At 48.0% G+C, this 25,388-nt stretch overlaps 1 protein-coding gene across 2 annotated transcripts in view; it reads left to right on the forward strand.

The window, feature by feature from the left end:
• The window catches only part of NPAT (nuclear protein, coactivator of histone transcription), a 1,036,854-nt gene that overhangs the window by 904,792 nt on the left and 106,674 nt on the right, over window positions 1–25,388 (forward strand). For both annotated transcript variants that reach the window (XM_069640444.1, XM_069640445.1), the window contains exon 17: window positions 6,462–6,522. In XM_069640444.1, the coding sequence (XP_069496545.1) occupies window positions 6,462–6,522 (61 nt within the window). The remainder of the gene's footprint in view (window positions 1–6,461; window positions 6,523–25,388) is intronic.

Below are 25,388 nucleotides of genomic sequence, written 5' to 3' on the forward strand. Positions count from 1 at the left end.
GATTGGGTGAGTACACCTAAGTTCTCTTTACTAACCTAAAAACTCCCAAAGTGCTTTTATTCTGGAATTGTACTTACATGTTGGTTTTCCCAAAGCATGTTATTGTGACTTTAAATACTTCCTGCTTCCTGCTAGGGTAATTACCTGGAACATTGAATATTTTGAGGCACTGGACCTATTCACAGCTAAGGAAGGGCTACTTAAGCTCTATGGTCCTTCATGTATAAGGCAGAGTATATGGTCAGGATTATATTGCAGTCTTTTTACTTTACTGCTCACAGTTTAACCTTTTTGATTAATTTTAACTGCTTTTACTATTTCTATTGTAAAGTGTAGGTAATCTCACTTATGTGGAAGTGTTTATAAGGGTATTTTAGTGACAGCTGCTTGACTTTAATTTTACCTGCTTAGAGTTAAAAGCATAACAAAATTGGTATATTTTTGTACACTTGTGTTGCTTGAGTTACGTAAATGAAGTGTGGTTAATTTTACTATTACATCACCCCATACTCCCTGAAGTTTATCTTACTACTCAGTCTTTTACCTTGATAGTTTGCTTAGACCCAAGTGTCAACCCGGTTCAATAACTAGAGTGGCGTCTCAAAGTCCTGGTTCAAGAAAATCCATATTAACATCACTCATAACAATTTTAGATAAAGGGGGCAGTAGCATACAGAAGGAGGCTCCAACTACTCTTAGTGGCAGAACAAAACGAAAGAGTCGATGCACAGCAATATTGGCTGTACAGTTCGGGCATTTAGCAGGCTGAATTCACACCTTTCCAATAATACATTATGTTCACCCAGTATCATTTGGATAGTGTAAAATGTAGAAGATTCTGATGAGGTAGGGCATATGGGAACTGGCCAATTTGGGCATGGTCATATTTGATTACTTACTTCCCGATAGGAAATTCATATCGCCTGAAATGTTGACATAGTTGAAATTAGGGGGTAATTTGGCTCTCTGAATGGTATTCTTGTTAGAATGTAAATTGATATACATTGAATGCTTCCTAATCAAACTTTGTTGCTCTGGTAAATCGGTATCCAAGTTGAATAGAATACTGCAGGTGTTAAGGCATGATGGTCATACTGCTGAGCTAAGCGCAGATCGGAGGAAGTTATTGGCCATAACCTCAATAACACGTGGAAAGGTGCCTGTGGTCAGACGAGGAGAATATCAATGATTTATAGGCATATGTTATAACATTTTAAGTTTGTACTTCAGATGTATTATACATCAGTTAGAAAATGTGGCCTCCTCGCCTCTGGAGCCTGCCTGTCATGTAATTGCACACTCCATAATCCCAACTTGACTGATCAGCATATAGGCTCCATTATTATGTGCTTCAGGAATGCTTTTTCCTGTTAAATCTATATGCATTGTCTGTTGTACTTGTGGTCAAATGTAGATCATGAAATTGAAACAAGATGGTGATAAAGGTAAGGAGGTATCCAATTTGACAAACGCTCTAAAGGGCACTGCACTGATCCAACAAAGTGAGTAGGTACAGAAGTGCACAGACATAGTTCAACCTAGTCTCCTAAAATCTTACCCACCAATCAAAAACTATTGGAATTCAGAGCTCCAAATATTGGGGCACATTGGGCATGACCCGTGCCGAGAGCCCTTAGATCCAATGACACCAACTTGTTGGTAGTAGCAAGAACTAGGCTCACCCAGGTCAGTAAAAGAGCCTTTCTTTGCTGCAGCTCCATGTTAGGGAGAATTCTCTGTTTAGGCTGAATTTCCTAACCAAGTGAGTCCCCCAGCAGCTTTGTTGGATTTTTGGGGTTTATTTTTTTCTCCTGCCAAGAGTGAGACTCTTACCCTCACTCTTGGGCATGATTTGAGTGTGCTTCTTTGACTCTAGATGTGTTTAATGGGCTATGGGGTCTTTTACTCCATAGGGCTTCATGTGTTTTTGTGATGTGTGTTACACAGCACCCTCAGTGCAGTAACACAGGGGTGTCATAGTGACCCCCCAGTATAGACTCCATACCCTGGGACTGACTACTGTCTCCCAGGGCATGTAAAGTCACCATTGACTTTACTAGTTTTAAATTCTGAACAGAACCAGTACAAACCATCATATTGTGGACGTACTGGCTGGGGCAATTTGATTGCCCCGGGGTCTGTTAGTTGAGGGGGCACGTCTCCGTCCCCCCTGATCGAGTTTTGGCTGGTGGCAGTGGATACTACTTTTTATATTCAACTGCGAATGTTTCTCTATGGGATTTTCCCATTGTTCGAGGCTACTATCTTTATTTATTTAATTACGATAGCCTCGAACATACCGCCGGTTTATTTAATTATTATTAATTCTCCGTATTGGTATTTTTTGCCAAAACTCGGTTCTAAAATGGCGTTTGTGTTCTCTTCTGTGACTCCAACCCAAGTCGAGCCCTTTGTTGAACTTTTTGGCGGGCTTCTCCACAGAAGCCCTCAAAAGTGGTGCCACTCTGTCTGGGGTACTTAGGAGGGGTGGAGGGGGATTTAGGCACCCTGGACTGAGTTGCCTAGGCAACTCAAGTCGCACTCTGTCCTGATTGGCCCAAGTGGTGAGCCGGCCGGCTCACCACTTAGCATGTTTGAGTGACAGCTACGCTGAGTGAATGGGGGTTTTCTGCATAAAAGCAGGGCTTTGGGGACTGGAACTTCAGAAGTCGCCACAGGACCTAAGAATCTGATGAGGGAGAAGCTGAGCCGACCTGCCACGAGGACACCACCGGTGGAGCCCTGCTGGACCGTCTCACCACTTTTCCCAACGACAGAGGAGATCTCCCGCCGGAGAGTCTTCTTCCTTTGACTGGTGGGGATAACCAGTTTCACTGTCTTTTCGCCTTCCCGACGCATCTCGTGGCCACCTTGCCTGTGCCAAGCACCCCAGCAACCGGAATACCACGTTTTACCACGACCGCGAAATAAAGGGTAATACCTTTAACCGGAAAACTCTGCGGCTGGTTTCTTCCCTGGCAGTGCAACGACCTTCATCTTTCCTCCAAGTCGAGATGTTCTCTTCCCCTGGACGACGACGAGACTTGCACCCACTGCCAGGAACAACTGCCACCGCTGGAGGATCCTTCCCACTTAAGGTACCGTGTCCCGCCTGGCTTCCCTTGCCACCGACTGTACGGGGTAGATTTAGCCCCTGGGTTAGCCTGGGACACCCTGGCTAAACTTTTCTGAGCCTCTCTAAACTCTTTTCGAACTCTCTGCAAGACTTTCTAAGCCTAGTGTAACTGTGTGATCTTGGGCGCATTTGTGCTCTGCTCTCTCTAAGAGTGGGCCCAGCCTATGGACTTTGGCTCACAAGTGACTTTTGCTCTTCTGCCTTGCTAATAGTGTTCCTAAATCTTAGAGTGGTGTATCTTTCCATATTCTGTCTTTTTCCCCTCCCTTCTTCATGAACTTATTGGAGTGCCATCTACAGTTAAGCTCTCACCTCTGTATGGAAATAAGTGGTGTTAACTAAGACTTATCTGATAAGGAATAAGGGTTGTATATATTATAATAGTAACCGTGTTTAGAGTGTTTTACAATAAGAGTGCTGGAGTGTTTCAAAGTGTTTTTAAAATAAATAATTATATACTTTGATACCAAAGCTCTGGTCAGTGTTTGCTTGTGTTATTGTATCTGAGTGCCTATTGTGTATACTTTGCATACTGCCTAAATCTTCTTGAGGGAAGTCTGACTGCTCAGCCACAGCTACCAGGTAAATCTGGGTGGTACAGACTGCTACCAAGTGGGTTTACTGCTAACACCTGTAGTCCTAAATCTTTTGCAGTGTTCCCAAAGGGAACTGCACAGGTTTCTGCCTAACCCTCCAAGAGCTTGGAACCTCATCCCTCCCGACCTGAGAGAAACAAAATCACTTGATTTGTTAAAAAAAAAACAAAAAAACATTTTTGTTTATATAATCATATGTGCTCTGTTACGGGCGATTTATAGGCCCCCCTCCCCACCCGGTGTCTGTCTAGTTGTTTGGATCACATTTCCTCAGTCAGCGCCTGTATGCCGCCAAGCCTTTTGTCTGCGATACAAGTTTAAAATGTAAAAGACTAGAACATCCTTAACTGCCATAGAGATGAAATAACTTTAGCTCTCTAAGAGAAAGGGTTTGCGGATTATCCTGAGCCTTACAATTTTCACAGAAACTATGTGGTTCTCTGCAGGAATAAAGTCTAAAGAGGAATCCTCTTCTTAATCAACAAATGTTATACTTTTCCATGTTCTGCCAATAGTACCGATAAGCTGTTTCTTGGATCCGAAAATGCCAACTATTGTTAAATTCGCAACACAATATTATTGAAGTTAATGGGATATGATTCCATCCTCTGACTGAGTGGCAACTATAGACACTTAAACTTTTTTTTTTATGGATGCCGTTCTGGCACCATCCTCCCCTGCTAAATCTCAATGCATGCTGTGGTGAGATGGAATAAGGAGGCTGACAAAGTGCTTTCATTTTGGCTATAGACTTTAATTCAAATAAAGAAAAGAACATGTCTTTTGCTATTTATAGACTGGTCTTCCCAACCTCAATACAAATAACTTGGGTGCTTCTCATGATGTAAGTCAAAAAACAATCTACCGTCCTCTGTTCAAAGCCAACCACTCTATCCCTGCCACTAAGAAATAAACCAAAAAGGGTTAATTAACTTCTTATCTAAACCACCAGGAGAATGGCTCCCTTTTCATGGTGAAACAATCAAGTCTTAGGCTGTTTTAACAGCAGTCTCTTGCAATAGGGTCTGATTTACCAAATACTCTTAGACCAGGGGAATGACTCCCTTCTCCTGGTCTAGTTGGAAGAGTTTTGCAGACTGTTCCTGGATAGTCCTGTGTACAGGTCTTTAGAAGTATTTGTACTTTCTCCCAAGCCACTCTAGAGATTTATGGTTTTTCGTATCACCGCTGTGAGGAGGGAGTTCGCTCCTGACACATATACTTGTCTCTTCACTCTCTGGCTATTACTACTGTGGTGAGTTAGTTCACTCCCAAGGAATACTTGACGTTTGATTCTCGGGGCTCTCTGGCCCCCACTAAGCTTTACCACAACTCCTGTTTCCTGTATCTTCACTGGGGAGCGCTACTGGTTCTTCCTGGCATCTCAGATCACTGTTTGCTCCGCACGTGTTCCATGTGTATTCCTGCTTTCCTCCTCTTTGGTAGGTGCAGCTCCACGGAGCCGTTGATGCGGTAGTTTCAGCGTGTTTTAGGGGCAACCCGGTCCACCTCGGAGAGACCACACCCCTCCTGGATTCTTCCTGCTTCTGCAGTGAGTCGGGTTTACTCTGACTTGCATCGTTCTTTTTAGCTGCTTCTTCTGAGACCCACTGTCTCTCGACACTTCAGGCAGCGCGGGTTTGAATTTCCGGAGCCCTGCAGGACGGACGCCAGCTTCCCTCACTGCTCGTCCCTGTTCCTGAACACGCCTATTCCTTCTTTGGCCTTTACTTTATATTGCTGGGACCGCCCCAGCGTAGTGTTGCTGTTAATCTTCATGCGTCCTGGTGGCCACCTCGTCACAGTACTTTGGTAATCCCTAGTACTGTGTTTCTGTATGTTACTTAGGTTCTTCCTAATCTGTCCTATCTGATTTTACAGGTGAGATAGTAGAGAATTCACAACAACATATAGTAGTAGTTTCAGATTGGGCGGTAGAAGGAGTCAGTGGGATCATGTCTTCTGTGTACAAGGGTTTGGGGAGGTCTTTCACAGGACTAGAGTCCTTATCGCCGTGAGGGGAGTGTCTCCCTATGAGGTCCTCCCACTTTTTACCACCCATAGGGGGACTATTGAGTAGCAGTCTCACCTCCCTAGCCTCATAGGGATGGCCTCCCCTCTGGAGAGAAGTGACGAAATCGCATGAATCGTCACAATGTTTAACCTGTCCCACCCTTTACAGATCCTTTGAACTAAACTATGACCCCCTGCTTTCATTTCCCCAGGAAAATGATTATTAGACTTATTCTGAGGATGTTTCAGTCTTCCAAAGCCACCATGGACCGATCTGTGGACACATTCAGATGTTCTGACATCGCCACTAGATTTCTATTGATCCCTTAGCATCCCATAATCGGTTTTTTAAACTTATTTGAACTCTCTACAAACCACCTTAATCTGGTGCATTTCTTGATCATCGTTTTCAAAGATATTTATTTGATCCTTTGCAAATCCGTTCTTGCAACGTCTTGGTCTGAAAAGGGGATTTTTTTTCTCTCTCCGTGAATGTCCCCATAAATTGCAGCACCATTTAAGGCCTTGAATTTGCTGACCAGCTTTTGGAGTTTCTCCTTGTTAGTCATGGGGGTGAGATTATGCACCAGATTATGCGTAGCCTAATGGATTCCCTGGGCAAGTTGTGATGTGCATATACAAAGCCTTTATTGGTGAGCATTGGTGAGCATGTGTTTATTCCTTTGCATGTATTTAACACTGTTTTTTCTTATTAGGACGGATGTCAAAAAGAAAAGAGGAAGTTTTAAATCCTCCAGTCCTCTTTCATCCTCAAAGGTTAGAAAAGCGTTTTCTACAAATAATGTGATTTTAAAAAAAGTTGTATTTGTTTGTTTTTTTTATCAAGACTCATTTGATTTCCACAATTTATCTCATTTAATACACATTGAATATTGTATTTGTATGTTCTGAAATGGTTTTCCAGTATGCCACAGGCTTGTAAAATGTATCTTGTCTCTGAAGGTGTCACATGTGCAATATTAGTCTGTATTATACTGAAAGATAATTTTGGGGGTATTGAACCACTTTTTCTTTTTAAAAAAAACAAGGTTATTGGCATTCCTTTGTTTTGAACAGTGAACAATAAACTGAATCCTAACCCTGAACCTCCCACCATCACATCACTCCCCTTTTCTGCCTTTTGTTACCATAGAAAACCAAAGCTCTATAGTTAACTACACTCAAAGGGGTTGACATTGGGCATCAGTGTGTTTTTTTTTTTTTTTTTTTTTATATATAGATAGATATAGATTCATTCCTCCTACCAATTCCTCGTCTTAATCTTTTATAGCGCCAGAAACATTTTCAACCTCCAGGAGCTTCATTGCAGCACAGATCCGCTTAGCACTGTTGATCGTCCATGATACTGGATGGGACGTCAGGGCCAGTATGTTGGGAGCCAGCACTGCCCATGGACCTTGGGTCCTTTTTTCCATACCCAGTGAGCAATTTTTGGAACTCCTCTAGTTCTTGTGCATTTGTCAACTGTTGTGCCTAACACCCCGAAAACCTCAAGCTTTAAGTCTTGAAGGTATTATAGGAGGCAGATGTCCATGTCAGATCCCCACAGGCTGTTTCTGCTGGCTTGGAATGAGCATGACGAGGACGGCTGCGGCTCCTGCCAGTCTATGCTTTCTAAGGCCATCCGGGAGTGTGTATTGATGCTCTACAGCTTTCTTCTTCGAGGAAGAGAAGAGAACTCGGTCAGTTGCTGGCATATGAGCCGCCTTCCATGAAAGCCTGAGTCCTTAAAAGCATTCTATGGAGGCTGACATGAAGAAACACAAGGATCAGAAAGAGATTAACCCCTCTCTGAATGACTCCTCAAAGCATCACTCATTTTTATCTTCCTTAAAGACGAGTCATCAATGTTGAGATGGATTTCTAAAATCTGGCATTGGTGGCAGATTTATGAGTCCACCCTAGTTCTAGTGAACAGGGAACTCTGAGAGGTTTGCTAAAAACCCAATCGAGCTAGCAATGAAGAGCAGTCAAGTTTTGTAAACAGTGTTATTGGCATTCCTTTGTTTTGAACAGTGAAAAATAAACTGAATCCTAACCATGCTCCTCCCGCCATCACATCACTCCCCTTTTCCCCAGTGTGTGGGGTCAGGGGCCCGCAATGAATCCACACAGTATGGCACACAATATTTCAATTTAGACAGTAATTACTAAAAATAGTTATTTCTTATTGACCTTCTGAAGACCCTGGAAAATGATTCTAACTGGTAGTATTATCGCAAGGTACTCCGATACAAATGTATATAATCACCACAGTTCAAATATTCATTAAGTAACTTATTCAGGAAGCAGGTCAGTAAATTAAATGCAATAAATGATATAACCAGGTCACAAGTGAATTCCCGACCTTAAGCAGTACAAACCCTAAGCAGAATGGAGCCTTGTGCTCAGAAGTGACAGGAGCCACAATGTTTCTCCCCTGAAGGGAGTCACTGCAGGTAAGTTGCAGTTAATTTGTGTTGATGATGGTTCAAAAAGTTCTTGAACAGTTTTGCTAAAGGTAAGTAAATGTTTTCTTATACTCTAGGTTACTCTGCCCAGGTTTGCCAACCAAAAGATGATCAGAATGGAATGCAGGATGGGGGTGGGGGGGGGGGAATCAGTACACTGCGTTTACTTACCCTTCCCGCTCCCCCTAGTCAATTCTTTCCGGATGCCATTTGGGGTGGCGAATGGCCATTGGTTCCGATGAGGGATGTCCAAGAGTTGCAGGTTTAAGGATTCTTCTGTTCGGGTGCAGCTGCAAGATGCATCCCACTAGTGATGAAGAAATGCAAGAAACACAGATGCACACTTCTTCAGGACATGTCACTGGTTGGAGAGAGGCGAGTTCCAGGCGTCCTTCCAGTCATGGTCACAGAAGCTACTCCAGGACAGGATCCCTTGGAGTTGGAACACTGAAATTTGGGGAGAAGGTGACTTGTGGCACAAGCAGGCGACTACTGAATTTCTGGGCTTGAACAGTGAACAGCAGCGCTTTTTGTGAGGTAGCCACGAGAGAGCCGGTAAGTCAACTGGGCAGTCCAGAGACACTCCGAAGGCTCAGAAAGGCAGGATCTTCGAGAAGGCTTTGAGGCTAGTTGGTCCCACTTATCCATAGGCTGAAGCGACGCTCAGGGTCTTCGGAGATCAAGTAGTCACACAGGCCTTCACCGAGTCGGGCACAGCTGAGTCACTCCAGGAGTCGTCTTCGGATCTTCAGCAAGCTGTTTTTCTTTGAGGGATTCTTGGCTCCAACAAAGATCTTCAGAAATAGCTGCAGAGATCCTCTTCATATAGAAAATCGGAGCTTTAAGCAGGCCCAAGCCCACCAATGGGAAGGATATGCACCATTCAAACAGCCAGTAGTTATCCAGTCAGATACAACTACTGGTTTCACATTTGCTTCACAACTAGACTTTCTGGCACTACGGATGTGGAGTGGGACTAGACAGTCCCACCCCTTTCATGGGCCCCACACAGGCATCACTAGCCTGCGAAAGCAGCAGCTTTTCCTGGTAAGTGCATGACTTTATAAGGGATTTCCTGACCTGGCAAGGCAGGAAGGAATGCCAAGCAGAACTATGGCCAAAGAAGTAAGCGAAATTCTATAAGAAGTAAACGTGAATGTGTACACTAACAAATTGTTATATATGCTGCCACCAGCATGTCTTACAGCACATATAAAAGTAAGCAAAAATTCAAACAGTAAAAGGCTAGGGTGATTCAAAAGGTAGCGCCATTGCATTGCACTGTAAGAGGCTGTGTGTAATGTTAAAAAGTACAAGACTTAAAATGTACTGATAGTCTGAAGGACTGATCAGTTTCCCCATAATGATGAGCAAATGGGAAGTGAATATGAAGACTTTTACTTAACTTCAAAAAGTCAAAGCAGGTTTATAAAGAGATGGGGGGGGGGGGTCCATAAAAACTATTGAGGGAAAGTAATTCCGGCTCCAGGGACATTGACACCTCTGTGGAATTTCCATATGCCTTTTAAAGTTCCATTTCCCACTAGCTCATCCACCCTGTAGCAGTACACAAACTTGGAGAAAGAGCCCACTGCGCTTCTGGAAGCTATTATAGGCACCTCTTTGGAGCACAGCCACACGCCTGCTGGCTTTGTTCAAGCCCCTCCTATAAAGACTGCTCCACCCTGCTTTGCTTGCTGAAGCTGGTGCTCCAGTTTCACCAAGTCCATTCATTTCAAAGATGGGGCAAATCTTTGATCAAGGGGGTTATACTATCCTATCAATTAATGATGTGATCTCACGTAACTCGTCATGCCAGACCCCTTCAGTTTCTAATCTCTGTAAACACGACAGGTTATACTATTACCCCATTTGAAATGGTGCTTGATTCATCAACCTAGATGATAATATGCTAAATGGGGCCGACACTGTATTCGAATTTGGGGAAGTGTAACCTGCCCTCATGTCAGAGATTAATGTTTCACTTTTGTACAAATCCACCCGTGGCTATATGGTTTGGACCCCTTAAATTGTGGATTGACTTCCCTGAGGGGTTCTTTGGCCAGGATAAGGGTCTAGCTAAGCTTACCTCATTCAAGTGTTGCCAGTGGGTTGGACAACTCTCCTGAGCTTTACTACATGCATGCTCCAAACCGTCCTCAGGGTTCTAACCGATTCCTTCCTCCTACAGATTCCTCATACATTATTTTCCATCTCCAGCTGCCTTTTTAGAATGTTTTTCACGACCAGGGGGTTCCACGCAGCTCCATTTGGCACCTCTACGCATGCCGGATGTGACATCTGGAGCAGTATATTAGGGGTGTCACGGTATTAGTTTTATGACGGTACGATAACCTTCTTGCCAAATGACGGTATATCATGGTTATCGCGGTATAGCAGGTGGAGTTAACTAATCTTAACAAATATTTTCTAAAAGGTCATAAATTGACAGATTTATCATCACAAACAAAACCAGGCACCCAGGGCCAGAATTGGGCTTTTCAACATACTTTCCACTGGAATGCCTTGCTTCCACCAAACACAAACACACGTGTGGAGAGGAGGGGGGGGGGCCCTGCTGCAACTGGCAAAGCAAACTGAATAGCTTTTCTTAAGTGGTCATTTAGGCTTTATGCTCCCCCACTGGCTACTGGTGAAGATGAACATGTTGCCATCTTGATAACCTGCATGCCACCGGTCAATGGAGGCTGATGGTAGTATACGCTTGTGCACGCACGCACGCACGCACGCACACACACACACACACACACACACACACACTCTCACGCACACACCACACACGTTACAGCCTTTAGTTTACTTGCGGGCCAAAAGGTGTTCAGTAATCACGGACATGTTACCCTTTGGTATGGCAGCAGGGAATACCCACAGAGATGAGTGAATTTCGCAGTGTGACTTATATGTAAATTCAATGATAGAACCAGCGAAATCCCCCTTTGCCATATGTTTAGAGAACATTATCCATTATAAATATAATAATTATATATTACTGCAGCCTTTCCAAATCAGATTGAAAAGCACACTTTACGGTATGAACGGTATAACGGTATAAACAATGTGATGGTTATTATTGTTCAATTAAGTGGTTCACGGTATCTTTAACGGTATACAATTACATCCCTACAGTATATATGGAGCCCACTGCAACCCATTCTTTCCTTGCACTCCTTAATCTCAGGTAATGCTGCTAATACTTTACCTCTTTGTACTGTCATGACTAATACCGGTAAGGCCTTGGGAGTCAAGCCCTGTGCACTGCTGGAGGGGGGAATGTGATCTGCATGATCTTGGGTCATGCCAAATCATGCACCTAAAGGCCTCAAGGGAAACTGTTGCCAAACTCTTTAACCTTTGCCACAGTGGAGAAGGGATGACTGATGCTCAACCCAGAAATACAAAGAGAAACACTGCAAGACATCTCACTTGGGAAGCGGTTATTTGAGACAACTTTCCTTTTTGAAGAGGACTAGTCACTGCTCCAGCAACTATTACGAGGGTTCAGTCTCACCAGCACTTTTTCATACCCAATCTTCAACTCAAGGGAAATGGGAAAGCTTCAGCAGAAATGCTGAACATTTTTGCCATGATGCAGACTGCTTTGGCCTCAGCCCCGGTAGTGTCAACGGGGCCCGCCTTGTAAGACTGAGGGAGAACCCCTATGGGCTCAACCAAAGCACTGTGCTGCTTTACCTTCAGGCATCAAGCTCTGGGTGCAGGTTCCCCTTACCTTTGTGCCGTTGGGTGCCAGAGCACCTCTAGAATATACCTGAAATTCATGTAAACAAGATCAGGCGTTTTGGTAAGGAGGGTGATCCAATCCCACTTGGCTGGACCCACACTGCTTCAGAGAGGTGAGAGATTCCCCAGAGGAATTATACTTCGGGGGAGAAGACCTGATGGAACTGGGCTCGAATTTATAGGAAGCCAGTGGCTTCGACACCTTCCGGGGGCGGGACATCTTTCTTGCACAGACTCCAGGTAAACCCGGTGCTTACATAAGATGATGGGCAAGGAAGTGGACACACTTGGTTTTTCGGCATCAACCAGATCAAAAATTCTATACCAACCTGGTAATGTAAGCCCCACTTTGGTGGACCGCCAAGAAACACCACCAGTCGCCCTCTGAGCCAGCCTTTCTCTTCACCCATGCCTCGTCAGAGAGCTTGGTGGTTCAAGCCATAACAGCCAGCCTCAAATCCACCTCTTTCTCCTCCTTGCCTCCTGACAGGGAGTGTTTGCCTCCGGTAACCTCCCTTTGAGGGAAAGTAATGCATCTTGTGCCTTGACCACATTTTTCTTTGGCCTCAAGACCGTCTTGTCAGTGGTGGCTGTGAATCTCCAAATGGAAAATATGAGAGAGGTCTTCAGTGCTCTCATGCAGAATGGCAGGGAGGTGGCACCCCAGATCTTACATTCAGACCTCAAAGACTGTGCAGCACATGCCTTGGTCACTGGGAATGTCATCAGGAGGTACTCTTCTATGAGGACCTCAGGTTTTTCTCCAGATATTCAAGGCAAAGCTCCTCACCCTCAATGCTCAAACTATTCAAGGCCAAAACTAATGACTCTTGAAAGTTCCAATAATCCAAAACCAAGAAGTTGTTCCTGGGCTTGGCTGTCCAACATCCTCCTGCATCAAGAGTAATGGGGTTTCAACCTTTTCCCCCTCATTCCCACCATGGCTGGGTGGAGGCTCCCTCAGGCAAGCCAGGGAAAAGTCAGCGCAGTTCAGAGGGGGAATCGCTGACACAGCAAAGCCCTCTGCAGTCTGGGGGCTGTAGGCCCATTCTAGACCTGCGGCGTCTCAACAAATGCATCAAGTCCCATAAAATTCAGGATGGTCATGTTGCAACACATGCTCGGCCAACTTGAGGAAGGCGACTTCTTGACGTCGCTGGATCTGGAGGACGCATACTTCCACTTCCCCATTCACGAGAAGCATCAGAAGTTCCTGCGCTTCATAATACAGAGAAGGCCCTACCAATTCAAGGCCCTCCCCTTCGGGCTGAAGTCGGCGACCAGGGTGTTTACGAAGTGCCTGGCACCAGTGGCGGCCCATCTGCATCTACATGTGTACCTGTACCTAGACGACTGGCTCATCCGGACCAAGTCAAGGGAAGTAGCCGTCGAAAACACAGAGGATTGTCCGGCTACTGACGGATCTGGGGTTCGCCGTCAACTATCCAAAGTCCTGCTTGATATCGCAGAACGTGCTGTTCCTGGGGGCCAGGCTCAACACGGTCACCTGCCTGGCGGCCCCCTAGGAAGAGAGACTAGCAGCCACAATTGGCAAGGTACAACAGCTGTTAGCACTGAAGACCACCATGGTGTGGACCTTCAAGTCGCTGCTCGGTATGATGTCCTTGTGCATTTACATAATCTGGCTCTGCAGGTTGCGGATGCAACCCCTTCAGGAATTCCTGGATGCTCGGTGGATCCAGGTGTCCAGAAGCTTTGCAGACAAGATTACTCTTGACAAGGAGTTCCGTCGAGCAATAAGGTGGTGGTGTCACGATCCCGTTATGGGCCCAGAGGTGGCGATTTAACAGGGGGAGGGAACCCCCCTCTCGTACAAATAGGAAAAGGTGGACAGGGATGGTGGCAGTTTTTCGCAGACAGGAGAAGGGAAATCCCTGAATATAGAGTTGGGGACAAGGTATGGCTCTCCACCAGACATATTCGATTAAAAGGCTCAAAAAGGTTCCACCCTAAATTTATAGGACCCTATCCTAGATGCGCCATTATTAATCCAGTAGCGGTAAAACCTGAGCTTCCCCCAAACCTAAAAATCCACCCAGTCTTCCATGTATCCCTGTTTAAACCCGTTCACCCCGGAACTCGGGATTCCTTCAGCAAGCCTCCCCTAATTGAAATCGAGGAAGGAGAACAAGAATATGAAGTAAAAGAAATTCTGGACTCAAAAATATGGGGGCAACGTTTATACTATTTGGTAGACTGGAAGGGATACAGTGCTCAGGATAGGACATCATAACTATCCCCACAAACCAGAACCGGGAGGGACGCTCTTTGGGGTGGTGGGGGGGTCTTGGAGGGGAGTGCTGTCACGATCCCGTTACGGGCCCAGGGGTGGCAGGTTAACGGGGATGGGAACCCCCCTCTCGTACAATAGGGAAAAGGTGGACAGGGATGCTGGCTGGCTGGCGCAAGCGTGTGGGTGGGCGCGACCTAGTTACGGCCCGTGAGAAAAGGCTAAAAGCGGGGACACCGCCCATCACAAGCCAAGAAGCACTGAGCATGTGCGAGTCCGGCACGTGCAGCAAATTTCCTGGCACGTGCACGAAGCCAACGCCCTTACGCATCTAGCTCCGGCAGGGTGTGGCTCAGGACTATAAAGCTGCACCCCGGACCGCACCCTGTGCTTAGCGTTTCTTCTGCTCCTGACAAAGGGTAGTGTTTCGCTTACTGCTTCTGCGCTCAAGCATTTTACTGCGTTGAGCTCCTTGGTCAAGAGCATTCTTCTGTATCCAGTTGGGACTCCTTCGGTCCCTGAGCATCCTTCGGTCCCTGAGTATCCTTCGGTCCTTGAGCATCCTTCGGCATCTTTAGCAATCTTCAGTACCCTGGTCTTCAGTCTTGGTCTGCGGCCTTCAGCATCCTGTTCAACGTCGCTCCGCGGTGGAATCCGTCCTCCTTGCTTCCTGCTCGGACTTGCTCCCGCCCTTTGTCTTCTAGACTCCCAGCTCCTGGTGACAGACGCCCTATTCGAAAGCAAGCAACAGGGTTAGCATCCGCCTCCCGTTCTCCTCCTAATAGAACAAACCCGCCATCTAAGAACTTGAGAACTTACCTTTATCCAGAAACGAGCAATCCTCCCTCAGGGTTTCGCTTCCAATTTGGCGCTGAAGTTTCAATACCTAGAGGGGAGAAAGAACATAAGACAATTAGGAGAGAAATCACGCCCGGGGGAGAGACCCTCATTTGCTTCAGCCCCCTCTTCAGGACCCCATCTCCGAAGCTGCGCTTGCAGACACAGAACCACAGGTGAGCCGCATCCACACGCTCCAGCCAGCCTCGCTCTTTAAGGGGACTAGGGAAGGGGAACGAGGGGGGGCAACATTGCAGTTATTTTTCCGCAGTAGACTTATCCTGTGTTTGGCTGGGCGTGACCTAGTTACGGCCCGTGAGAAAGGGCTGAAAGCAGGGGCACCGCCCATCACAAGCCAAGAAGCACTGAGCACGTGCGAGTCCGGCACGTGCAGCAAATTACCTGGCACGTGCACGAAGCCAACGCCCTCAAGCATCTAGCTCCGGCAGGATGTGTCTCAGGACTATAAAGCCGCACCCCGGACCATCCCCTGTGCTTAGCGTTTCTTCTGCTCCTGACAAGAGTAGTGTTTCACTTACCGCTTCTGCGCTCAAGCATTTTCCTGTGTTGAGCTCCTTGGTCAAGAGCATTCTTCTGTACGCAGTTGGGACTCTTTCGGTCCTTCGGCATCCTTTGTTCCTTCGGCATCCTTTGGTCCTTCGGCATCCTTCAGCAATCTTCAGTACCCTGGTCTTCAGTCTTGGTCTGCGGCCTTCAGCATCCTGTTCAACGTCGCTCGGCGGTGGAAACTGTCGTCCTTGCATCCTGCTCGGACTTGCTCCTGCCCTTTGTCTTCTAGACCCCCAGCTCCTGGTGTCGGACGCCCTATTCGAAAGCAAGCAACAAGGTTAGCATCTGCCTCCCATTCTCCTCCTGTCAGAACAAACCCCCCATCTAAGAACTTGAGAACTTATCTCTTTCCAGAAACGAGCGATCCTCCCTCAGGGTTCCGCTACCGATTTGGCGCTGAAGTTTCAATACCTAGAGTGGAGAAAGAACATAAGACAATTAGCAGAGAAAACACGCCCGGGGAGAGACCCTCATCTGCTTCAGCCCCCACTTCAGGACCCCATCTCCGAAGCTGCGCTTGCAGACACAGAACCACAGGTGAGCCGCATCCACACGCTCCAGCCAGCCTCGCTCTTTAAGGGGACTAGGGGAGGGGAGGGGGGTTTAACATTGCAGTTATTTTTCCACAGTAGACTTAACCTGTGTTCGCCTCTTAGGTTCCCACAACACCCCCAGAACACCAGTAACGCACGTCCCAGGCCCCTCCCAACCTCACAGCCCACTGGAGGTTTTTCTTCCAGGCGACTGGTGAGGAAAGGCGTGGCTAGGACATACGACCAGGTGAAGGGGACCAGTGCGGGGGTCACTCAGAAGTGCAGTCCGGACCTGGCACTCCTGCAGGGCACCAGAGGTAAATGTGGCAGGTGGAGCGTGTGCTCCAACATTGCCAGGGGCATGGATTTGCAGAGCCCCCATACCAGGAGTCTGTGACCACGGACGCTTCCCTGGAGGACTGGGAAGCCCACACCGGACGTCTTCATGCCAGACCCCTGTGGCTGCCAGAGGAGAGGGATGTCCACATCAATTTCCTGGAGCTGCGGGCATTGTTCTGGGCCCTCAAATCGTTCCTTCAGTTGCTCAAGGGCAAGGTGGTGAGGGTCTTCACGGACAATACCACCCTGATGTTCTACATCAGGAAGCATGGGGGCACCAGATCCCCAGCGCTCTGCAGAGAGGCGCAGGACTTGTGGCATTGGGCCGTCACCCAAGAGATCTTCCTCGTCCCTTTTCACCTGGTGGGAGTCAAGCACACTATCGCTGACTCCCTCGGCAGGCAACTGCGCTCTTGTCACGAGTAGGAACTTAGACAGGATCAAGTGCACAGGCTCTTCCTCAAATGGGGCAGACCCCAGAACGATCTGTTTGTGACGGCGACAAATTCCAAATGCCAGAGATTCGCCAGCAGGTTCCACCAGCCAAGAAGCATGGGGGGGGGGCACGTTGTCCTTCCTTTGGGAAGGCCTGTTCCTGTACGAGTTCCCTTCGTTGCCTCTCCTGCTGCGATTCATCAATCAACTCAAACAGTTCCGATGCATGATGATCCTTGTTGCCCCAGTGTGGCCGAGGCAGATTTGGTACCCGGATCTTCTCAGCCTGTCCATGTCACCCCGGTAAACTGCCAGTGGTCGCGGATCTGCTCGCCAGAGAAGGAAACGCAATCCTACATCACAACCCAGGATCGCTGAACCTGAAGGCTTGACTCCTGTGGCCTTAGAGTTCAGATGGTACGAGCTACTGGCGGACTGCAGGGAGGTCCTTGACATGGCCTGAGCGTCGTTGACTCTGGTGCTACGGGCACAAGTGGAAACGTTTTGCGATGGGGCGCCAGACGGAGAAGATCAATCCTCTGAAGGTCACGCCCCCGCAGATTTTCAGTACTTGTTGTCCTTGGCCAAAGCGGGGCTGGGGCACACCTCTATGAAGGCGCATCAGGCGGCTATCTCCCACTACACCAGGTCTCCAGGACGGTCTTCTCTTTGGTCCCACCGTCTCGTCAAGGAGTTCCTCAAAGGACTGTTTCCATCAAACAGCCTTATTTGACTTTTCACGACACAAGTGGTGCTGCGGACGCACCCCTCTTTCATGCCAAAGGTTCCGTTGGAATTCCACCTCAACGAGCCTTTGGTGTTACCTGTGTTCTTTCCGAAAACTTTGTCGCCGGCTGGGAGGGCCTTGCACTCGCTTGATGTGGCTTGTGCTCTGAAGTTCGATGTGGCACGCACAAAGAGTTTCCGGAAGACATCTCAACTATTCTTGATCTTTGGTCCTGTGAACCATGGAAAGGCCTTGTCCAAGTCTTCCATTCCCAGGTAGCTCTCCGGCTGTATCACACACTGTCACCGGTTTGGCAAACCGACTGCTGCCTGGTCGTCCGAGGGCCCATTCCACCAGAGCGATCGCTGCAACGGCGTTCCTGTCTGGTGTGCCACTGCTGGAGGTCCACGCACACCTTCACAAGATTCTAATGCGTCGACGGGGGTTCCAGAGAAGAGTCCGGAGTCGGCCAAGCAGTGCTGCGCAACCTGTTTGCTTGAAGGGGAGCCTATTCCGGAGGTAAGAGTGACTGCTTCTGTTGAGCCTTGCCATCTCCCGTGGTTGTGTAATGTTGTATTGCTATGTATTCTTTATTCATGAGCATGTGAATCCATGCCAGACCCCATGCTAGAGAAGGAACAAGTTACTTACCTGTAACTTTTGTTCTCCAGCATGGGTCTGGCATGGATTCACATGCAAACCCTCCCGCCGTCCCCTCTGCGGCTCTTCTTGGTCATACTGCCACTTTACGTGCTTACCAAATCTGAAGATGGCTGCCAGAGGAGGGGCTTAGGGAGAGGGCAGTCATTGGCTGGGGGGGGGGGGCAGTATGACCCAGACCTCAGGGATTGGTTTAGAGGATTCCCAGCCTGACTATGAATATTCATGAGCATGTGAATCCTTGCCAGACCTGTGCTGGAGAACAATAGTTACACGTAAGTTACTTGTTTTTTGTACCCTTGAGCAATGTAGTTGTAAAGATTAGCTAGAGAAAGTAAAAGGGGAGCCTAAAGGGCAACCCTGTAACAATAAAAAGGTATATACCAAAGGTTGTCAGAGGATAACATTAAAAGGACACTATGGAGAGTCTTAAAAATGACTCCCATTAAAAGGATCTGTGAATGTGGAAAAAGGTTCCCACTCGGAGGTATAGGGAAAAATAATCCACCAGTTAAGCAAAAGTTTGAGAGAGTCTCACAAGTGAGGAAGATTTAGCTCTTAGGTCAAATTTGAATGGATTGTGTCCTCCCACGTATTCCTCATCTTATGATATCACCATATCCAGCTTTAGCTGCTTTGGAAAATCTTTCCAGCAGGGGGCACTGCGCGTCGATTCCTGACGACTCGATGTCCCTCGAGGTCTTCCGCCTCGATGTCTGCGTGATCACTGGTATATAGGTTTCTGATGTTTGTTAATCTGCTTAGAATCACTGCGGAGTATTGCATTTTGTTTTTCGTAGTCGAAAAGGGGATGTCGACAAGGCATGTCTGTAACACTATCCCTATAGTGACATGCGGTGTACCCACAATCCCTCACGTGTCGAGGTCCCTCAGATTGTTTTTTTCCACCCAGATATTGGTCGCCTTTACGCGGAGCTCCTCGAGAGACATTGCAAATTCATTTATTCGACCTTTGGTCGTTCCTTATTAATATCCATCACATAGATACCTTCCTCGATGTAGCTGAGAAGCTGTATCTCTGCCGATCAAGAACTTCGACGGCGGGGACGAGACGGAGGAGATCCTTCGGCGCTGCCGAACACGTGGCCTGGCCTCGCCGGCCAAAAGACAGTAGGGACAGTAGGGAGAGTGGGGTCGTGGGACACTTCTTGTTTCTCTCTGAGAATGCCTTTCCCTTTCCCCTCGGGGTTGTTATCACAGCTAAATATTTTCTCGGCTATGGAGAGGACACCCTTTAGGTTTTGCCCGCGTTGCAAGGGCAAGTTCACCTGGAAAGACGAGCATAAACGGTGTAACCGTTGCTTGCCCCTCGATCACAAGGAAGACGGCTGCGCGGCTTGTCAGCTTCTTAAGCCTAAGACTTTAAAGGACCGCAGGGTCAAGAGGTGGGTGACCTACGCCATGTCGAGGTCCGATTCCTCATCCTCCGCTGCCGCCGCAGAAAGTGACAAAGAATGTGATTACCCGACATCCGTTTCGGAAGTCGTAGACCTCTCTAAGGAGCGCTGGCGCTCCTCGTCGTCTGTCCCCGGCCCTGACAAGCTGGGCTCACGCCCTGCTTATGGGGATGAACACCCCGGCAGGTTCCACCGGCGTCCTCCTCAGAAGAGTCTTAAGCCCCCCTCGCAACCGCAAACGCGACCAGCGACTGGGCTTCCCCCAGATAAGGGCTCTACCCCCAAACCACCAGACGAAGCGCTCCATCAGAGAGCGCCCGTCGCCGTAGAACACGCGACGCCCATAACGTCAAGACCAGAGCCCTCCACAGACAAATTAATCGTCGAGAGTCTGGAGAGGATTGTTTCCACCGATAGCCAGAGGCGGATGGCAGAGGAGGACGACGAAAGATACGTCGAATACCGCTCAGAAGGCTAGAGAAACGCTATAAAGGCCGGAAGGAAGGCAGGAACTGCCCCCTTCATCTAGAGGGACTCCTAGCCTGCCAGAACGCTTTTCAGACGGCGACGGAAACCTTTCTTCGACGTTATGGGAGAGGTCGAAGCGTTTTCAGGCCGAATACCCTATTTCCCCCCTCCCCCCCAGACCGCCCAGGGGTACCTCATGAGACCCTGGAGAGACTCCAGTTCTGTATGGAGAGGTTTATGGAGACTCAAAACCTACCAACACCCAAAAGGGCAAGAGAGGGACCTCAGGAGGACCCCAGGGCTAAATTCCCTAGGCTGTTTAATCCCTCCCAAGATGATGTAGATTTATATGACCTCACTGGAGAGGACCCCCACTTCCAGGAGGAGGATGACTTTTTAGGCAACGAAGAGGAACAAAACCCAGAGGAGGAGGGTTTTGAAGGTAATCCAGATATAGGTGAGTGGGGCTTCGGAGAAGACCCAGAGGAAGGTGCTTCACAGCCCTGGCAGTCCCCATCAGCGTTTTCGGACCCTGATGCCCTAAACATGTCCCCTCCCAAGGACTCACCTAATAGGAACACGTCACCTATAGACAATCAACCTACATTTAATGCACTACTACGCAAGGCAGCAGCGCATTTCGAAATAGACACTGGGGAGATGTCCTGACATTGACTTTGTGGAGAAGGTAATCAAAGAGAAAACCCCCTGTCAGCCAAACCATTCCCCTCCTCGCCTCAATAAGGAGACAAATTATCCCTTCACTATCTACCCCTGCGTTGGTCAGAGGGGTCAACCCGAGGATAGAAAAACTATTCAGTCCCTCGCCTTCAGACCCGTTGTACGTCAGGGGCCACTCTGTACCAGACTCCCTAGTGGTGACAAATACAAGGAAAAGAGCAGGGGTCCCGCTGTCAACCAGCGAGGCACCACCAGACAAAGAGGGTAAAAAATGGTATGCCCTAGGGAAGAGGATCACAGCCTCGGCTGCTTTTTCCGCAAGGATTGCAAACAACAACTCCTTGCTAGCAAGTTACGCAGATGCACAATGGAGCAAGCTATGTAAGGACATCGAGGAGGTGCCAGAACCCCTACGTACACGGCTTCTGGCCACGATTACTGAAGGGACCCTAGTCAACCAAAGCATCGTGAAAAACACCCTGGATGCTGCAGAAACGGCTGGCCGTTCCCTAGTCCAAGGAATACTCCTCAAACGCCATGTCTGGCTGCGTAATTCGGGGTTTAAACCTGAAACACAAGCATCTCTAATCAACAAGCCTATAGAAGATGCCAACCTCTTTGGGAAGGCGGTTGATGAGGCACTAGAAACGTCAAAGAAAGAGTTTGACACCATCAAAACCCTAGACCAGATTTCTAGGCCTCCTAACAGACGTGGCTATGGCAATAGGCGCTTTTTTCGAGGCCAACGCCAGCAGCAAAATCAACAGCAGCAGTACTCTGCAAACAACTGGTCCTCTAACCAAGGTACCAGTGGACAATAAAACCAGAGAGGACAACGCCAAGGGAAAGGGAGAGGTTGGGGTTCCACCCCCAGAGGTTCCCAAGGCACCAACACCAAATGACTCGAAGATTCGGGTCCCCTCCCATGCATCGCCGGTCAGGGGCTGATTAACATCCTTTCTTCCAGCATGGGAGGGAATAACATCAGACCGCTGGGTACTATCAACCATAGCCCGCGGCTACTGTATAGAATTCAACAGTTCCCCAAAGTACAGACCCCCAAGGGGGCGACGCATGACACCAGAACACCTCGCCATCCTTCTGCAAGAAGTGGACCAGCTACTGGAAAAAGGGGCCATAGGGTTGTGCCTCTATCTCGGGTAACGGAAGGTATTTATTCAGTGTACTTCCTTGTACCTAAAAAGGACTTAACCATGCGCCCTGTACTAGATCTGCACCCAGCGAACAAATTTGTCAAACCTCAAAAGTTTCATATGGTGACCTTGCAGGAAGTGATCCCCCTGCTATCACAAGGAGATTACATGACAACACTGGACATGAAAGATGCATACTTTCATATTTTAATGTTGCCAGCGCACAGGAAATACCTCAGGTTCATGATAGAGGGCAAACACTACCAGTTCAGAGTGCTACCCTTCAGCATAGCATCAGCACCGAGGGTATTCACGAAAGTACTGGCAGTGGCAGCGGCCCACCTGCGCAGGTTGTCAATCCCAGTATACCCTTACCTCGACGATTGGCTCATAACGGGGGATTCTTATGAAACATGCTTCTCAAATACCCAAAAGACTGTAGACCTTTTGTTCCAACTGGGCTTCTCCATCAACGAGAAGAAGTCCAGCTTAGACCCCAGCCAGATCAAACAATTCCCAGGGGCTCTAATTCGAACAAAGGACGGCCTTGTCTTCCCCTCCAACGAGAGGGTCCAAAACATGATGTTTCAGATCCCTCAATATGTGGCAGGTCGAGAGGTGACGGTACGCGGACAATGCGCTTGCTAGGAATGATGGCATAATGTATTTATTTGGTACCTCACGCGCGCCTGCGCCCAATGCAAGATGGGCTCAACAGCCAGTGGTGTCAGGCCAGCGGACAATGGGACGATCTAGTGGTGGTCTCGCAGGCCTTGGTTCTCTTGCTACGCTGGTGGTGAAAACCTGGTAATAGGGAAACCATTCGCCACCCCCGCAGTGGAAGCCACTCTAACCACAGACGCATCCCTCACAGGATGGGGGGGCTCACCTATCCCATCAGACTGCTCACAGAGTGTGGACTCCGAGCATAGCATCCAAGCACACCTACAAGGGGAGACGGTGATGGTCCTCACGGACAGCACCACAGCCATGTACTACCTCAACAAGCAAGGGGGCACTCACTCTCCAGGACTGTCCAAGCTGTCCCAGAACATCTGGAAGTGGGCTCTCAAACACATGTTCCTACTGTCACAACATGTACCAGGGGAACTCAATCTGCTAGCAGACGAACTCAGCCGAGACTTCCCTCTGCCCTCAAAGTACGAATGGCGGTTACACAAAGATATCGTCTGCGTTTTCACACAATGGGGATTCCCAGAAATAGACCTGTTCGCAACTCTGGAGAACTCACAATGCCAAGATTACACCTCCAGGTACCCCCAGAACCAATCCAAGGGGAACGGTCTATCGATTCCATGGTCAGGGAAATTTGTTTACGCTTTCCCCCCCCCCCCCCCGCCCCCCCCGACTCCCCTTCTCAACAAGATTGTGCACAAGATGCACCAGGAACAAGTTACCATGATACTAGTGGCCCCGGCAGCCATGGTTCGCTCACTTGATGGAGATGTCTCTATCTCCTCCAGTGAAACTTCCCTGCCCGTACAACATGCTGTCACAGGACAAGCGCAGGACTCTGCATCCATGCCCCTCAGACTATGAATTTAGCAGCCTGGCTCCTGAGATCATAGAATTTGGACATTTACATCTGCCGCAGAGCTGCATGGACATACTCAGGGAGGCTAGAAAGCCTAACACTCGTCACTGTTATTCTAGCAAATGGAAGAGATTTGTCATCTGGTGTAGAGGAAGAAGCATCAACCCGGTTGACTGCTCTCCCACGCACATTGTTCTGTACCTGACCCATTTACTGGATTCAGGTCTAGTGTTCAGTTCTATTAAAGTCCACCTAGCGGCACTTTCTGCATACACCACTTCCCAACTTAGTGTCATGGTGGAAAGTCCCAGTTATCAAAGCCTTCATGGAGGGGGTAAAGAGAATACACCCTCCGATAGCAAACCCAGCTCCCGGCTGGGACCTAAATGTGGTACTTACCAGGCTCATGGGCTCACCCTTTGAACCAATGAACAAGGCAACTCTTAAAGACCTCACTCTTAAGACTGCCTTCCTAATAGCCATCACCTCCATTAGGAGAGTAAGTGAACTACAGGCTCTTTCTGTTCTAGACCCCTTTGTAACAGTTCACAAAGATAAAGTGGTTCTACGCACACACCCGAGGTTTGCACCGAAATTCATCTCGAAATTCCATGTCAACCAGTCAATAGAACTACCAACGTTCTTTCAAAACCCTTCAAATTTGGGAGAAAAAAGCCTGCATACACTTGATGTGAGCAGGGCTGTCCTGTTTTATATGGAAAGAACTAGACCACTAAGAAAGACTAATCAGTTCTTTGTCTCGGTGGCAGCAGGAAGAGAAGGGGATGCAGTCTCAAAGTCCACTATATCTAGATGTATTGTTCAATGCATCACTCTCTGTTTCTCTCTTGCTAAGAGAGAACTACCCTTCAAGCCAAGAGCACACTCTACTCGAGGCACTGGGGCCTCCATAGCATTCATTGCAAATGTTCCCCTCGAGTCCATTTGCAAAGCGGCAACCTGGAGTTCTGTACACACCTTTACAAAACACTACTGTCTAGATGCTCACTCTAGATCTGATTCCCAGGTGGGACAAGCAGTATTAAGACATCTTTTCTCTACTGTTCCTTCTCACAACCCACCTCCAACTCCGGGTACTGCTCGCTAGTCTATGCACAGCATGTGATTCTATGCAGATTAACAAACATCAGAAGACAATGCATTACTTACCGTAAAAGCATTTCTGATGGTTGTATCTGCTTAGATTCACATGCGCCCACCCTTCCTCCCCGCTCGGATGGAAGGAACAGACATCTTTTATATCTCTTGTCTGTACTCACTCACGTCTAGAAGGCTCCCTCGGGACAGAAAAAATACAAACAGAGGGACCTCGACGCATGAGGCATTGTGGGTACACCGCACATCACTATAGGGATAGTGTTACAGACACGCCTTGTCGACGTCCCCTTTTCGACTACGAAAAACAAAATGCAATACTCCGCAGTGACCACTGGATATCGGACTATGCACAGCATGTGAATCTAAGCAGATACAACCATCAGAAATGCTTTTACGGTAAGTAATGCATTGTCATATAATGCGTGCAGTGACTGTTAGCTTCAGTTCCATTTTTCTGCGAGAGCAATCGCTTTGGAAGATCGGCGGGCTTTGGTTCCTTCAAAAAACCTATCGAATTTTGTGAAAATATGACATCGTCGTCGGCATCTTCGACTAAAAAATGCCATGACTGCGGGGCGAAAATGTCCCTTGCGGACCCCCATCAGGTGTGTCTGTGGTGCTTAGGATCCACTCATATGACATTGGAATGCGTATCCTGCCTATCGA

Source organism: Ambystoma mexicanum, chromosome 7q, assembly GCF_040938575.1.
Source record: "Ambystoma mexicanum isolate Mex_15411 chromosome 7q, UKY_AmexF1_1, whole genome shotgun sequence".
Classification (NCBI taxonomy): Eukaryota; Metazoa; Chordata; class Amphibia; order Caudata; family Ambystomatidae; genus Ambystoma; species Ambystoma mexicanum.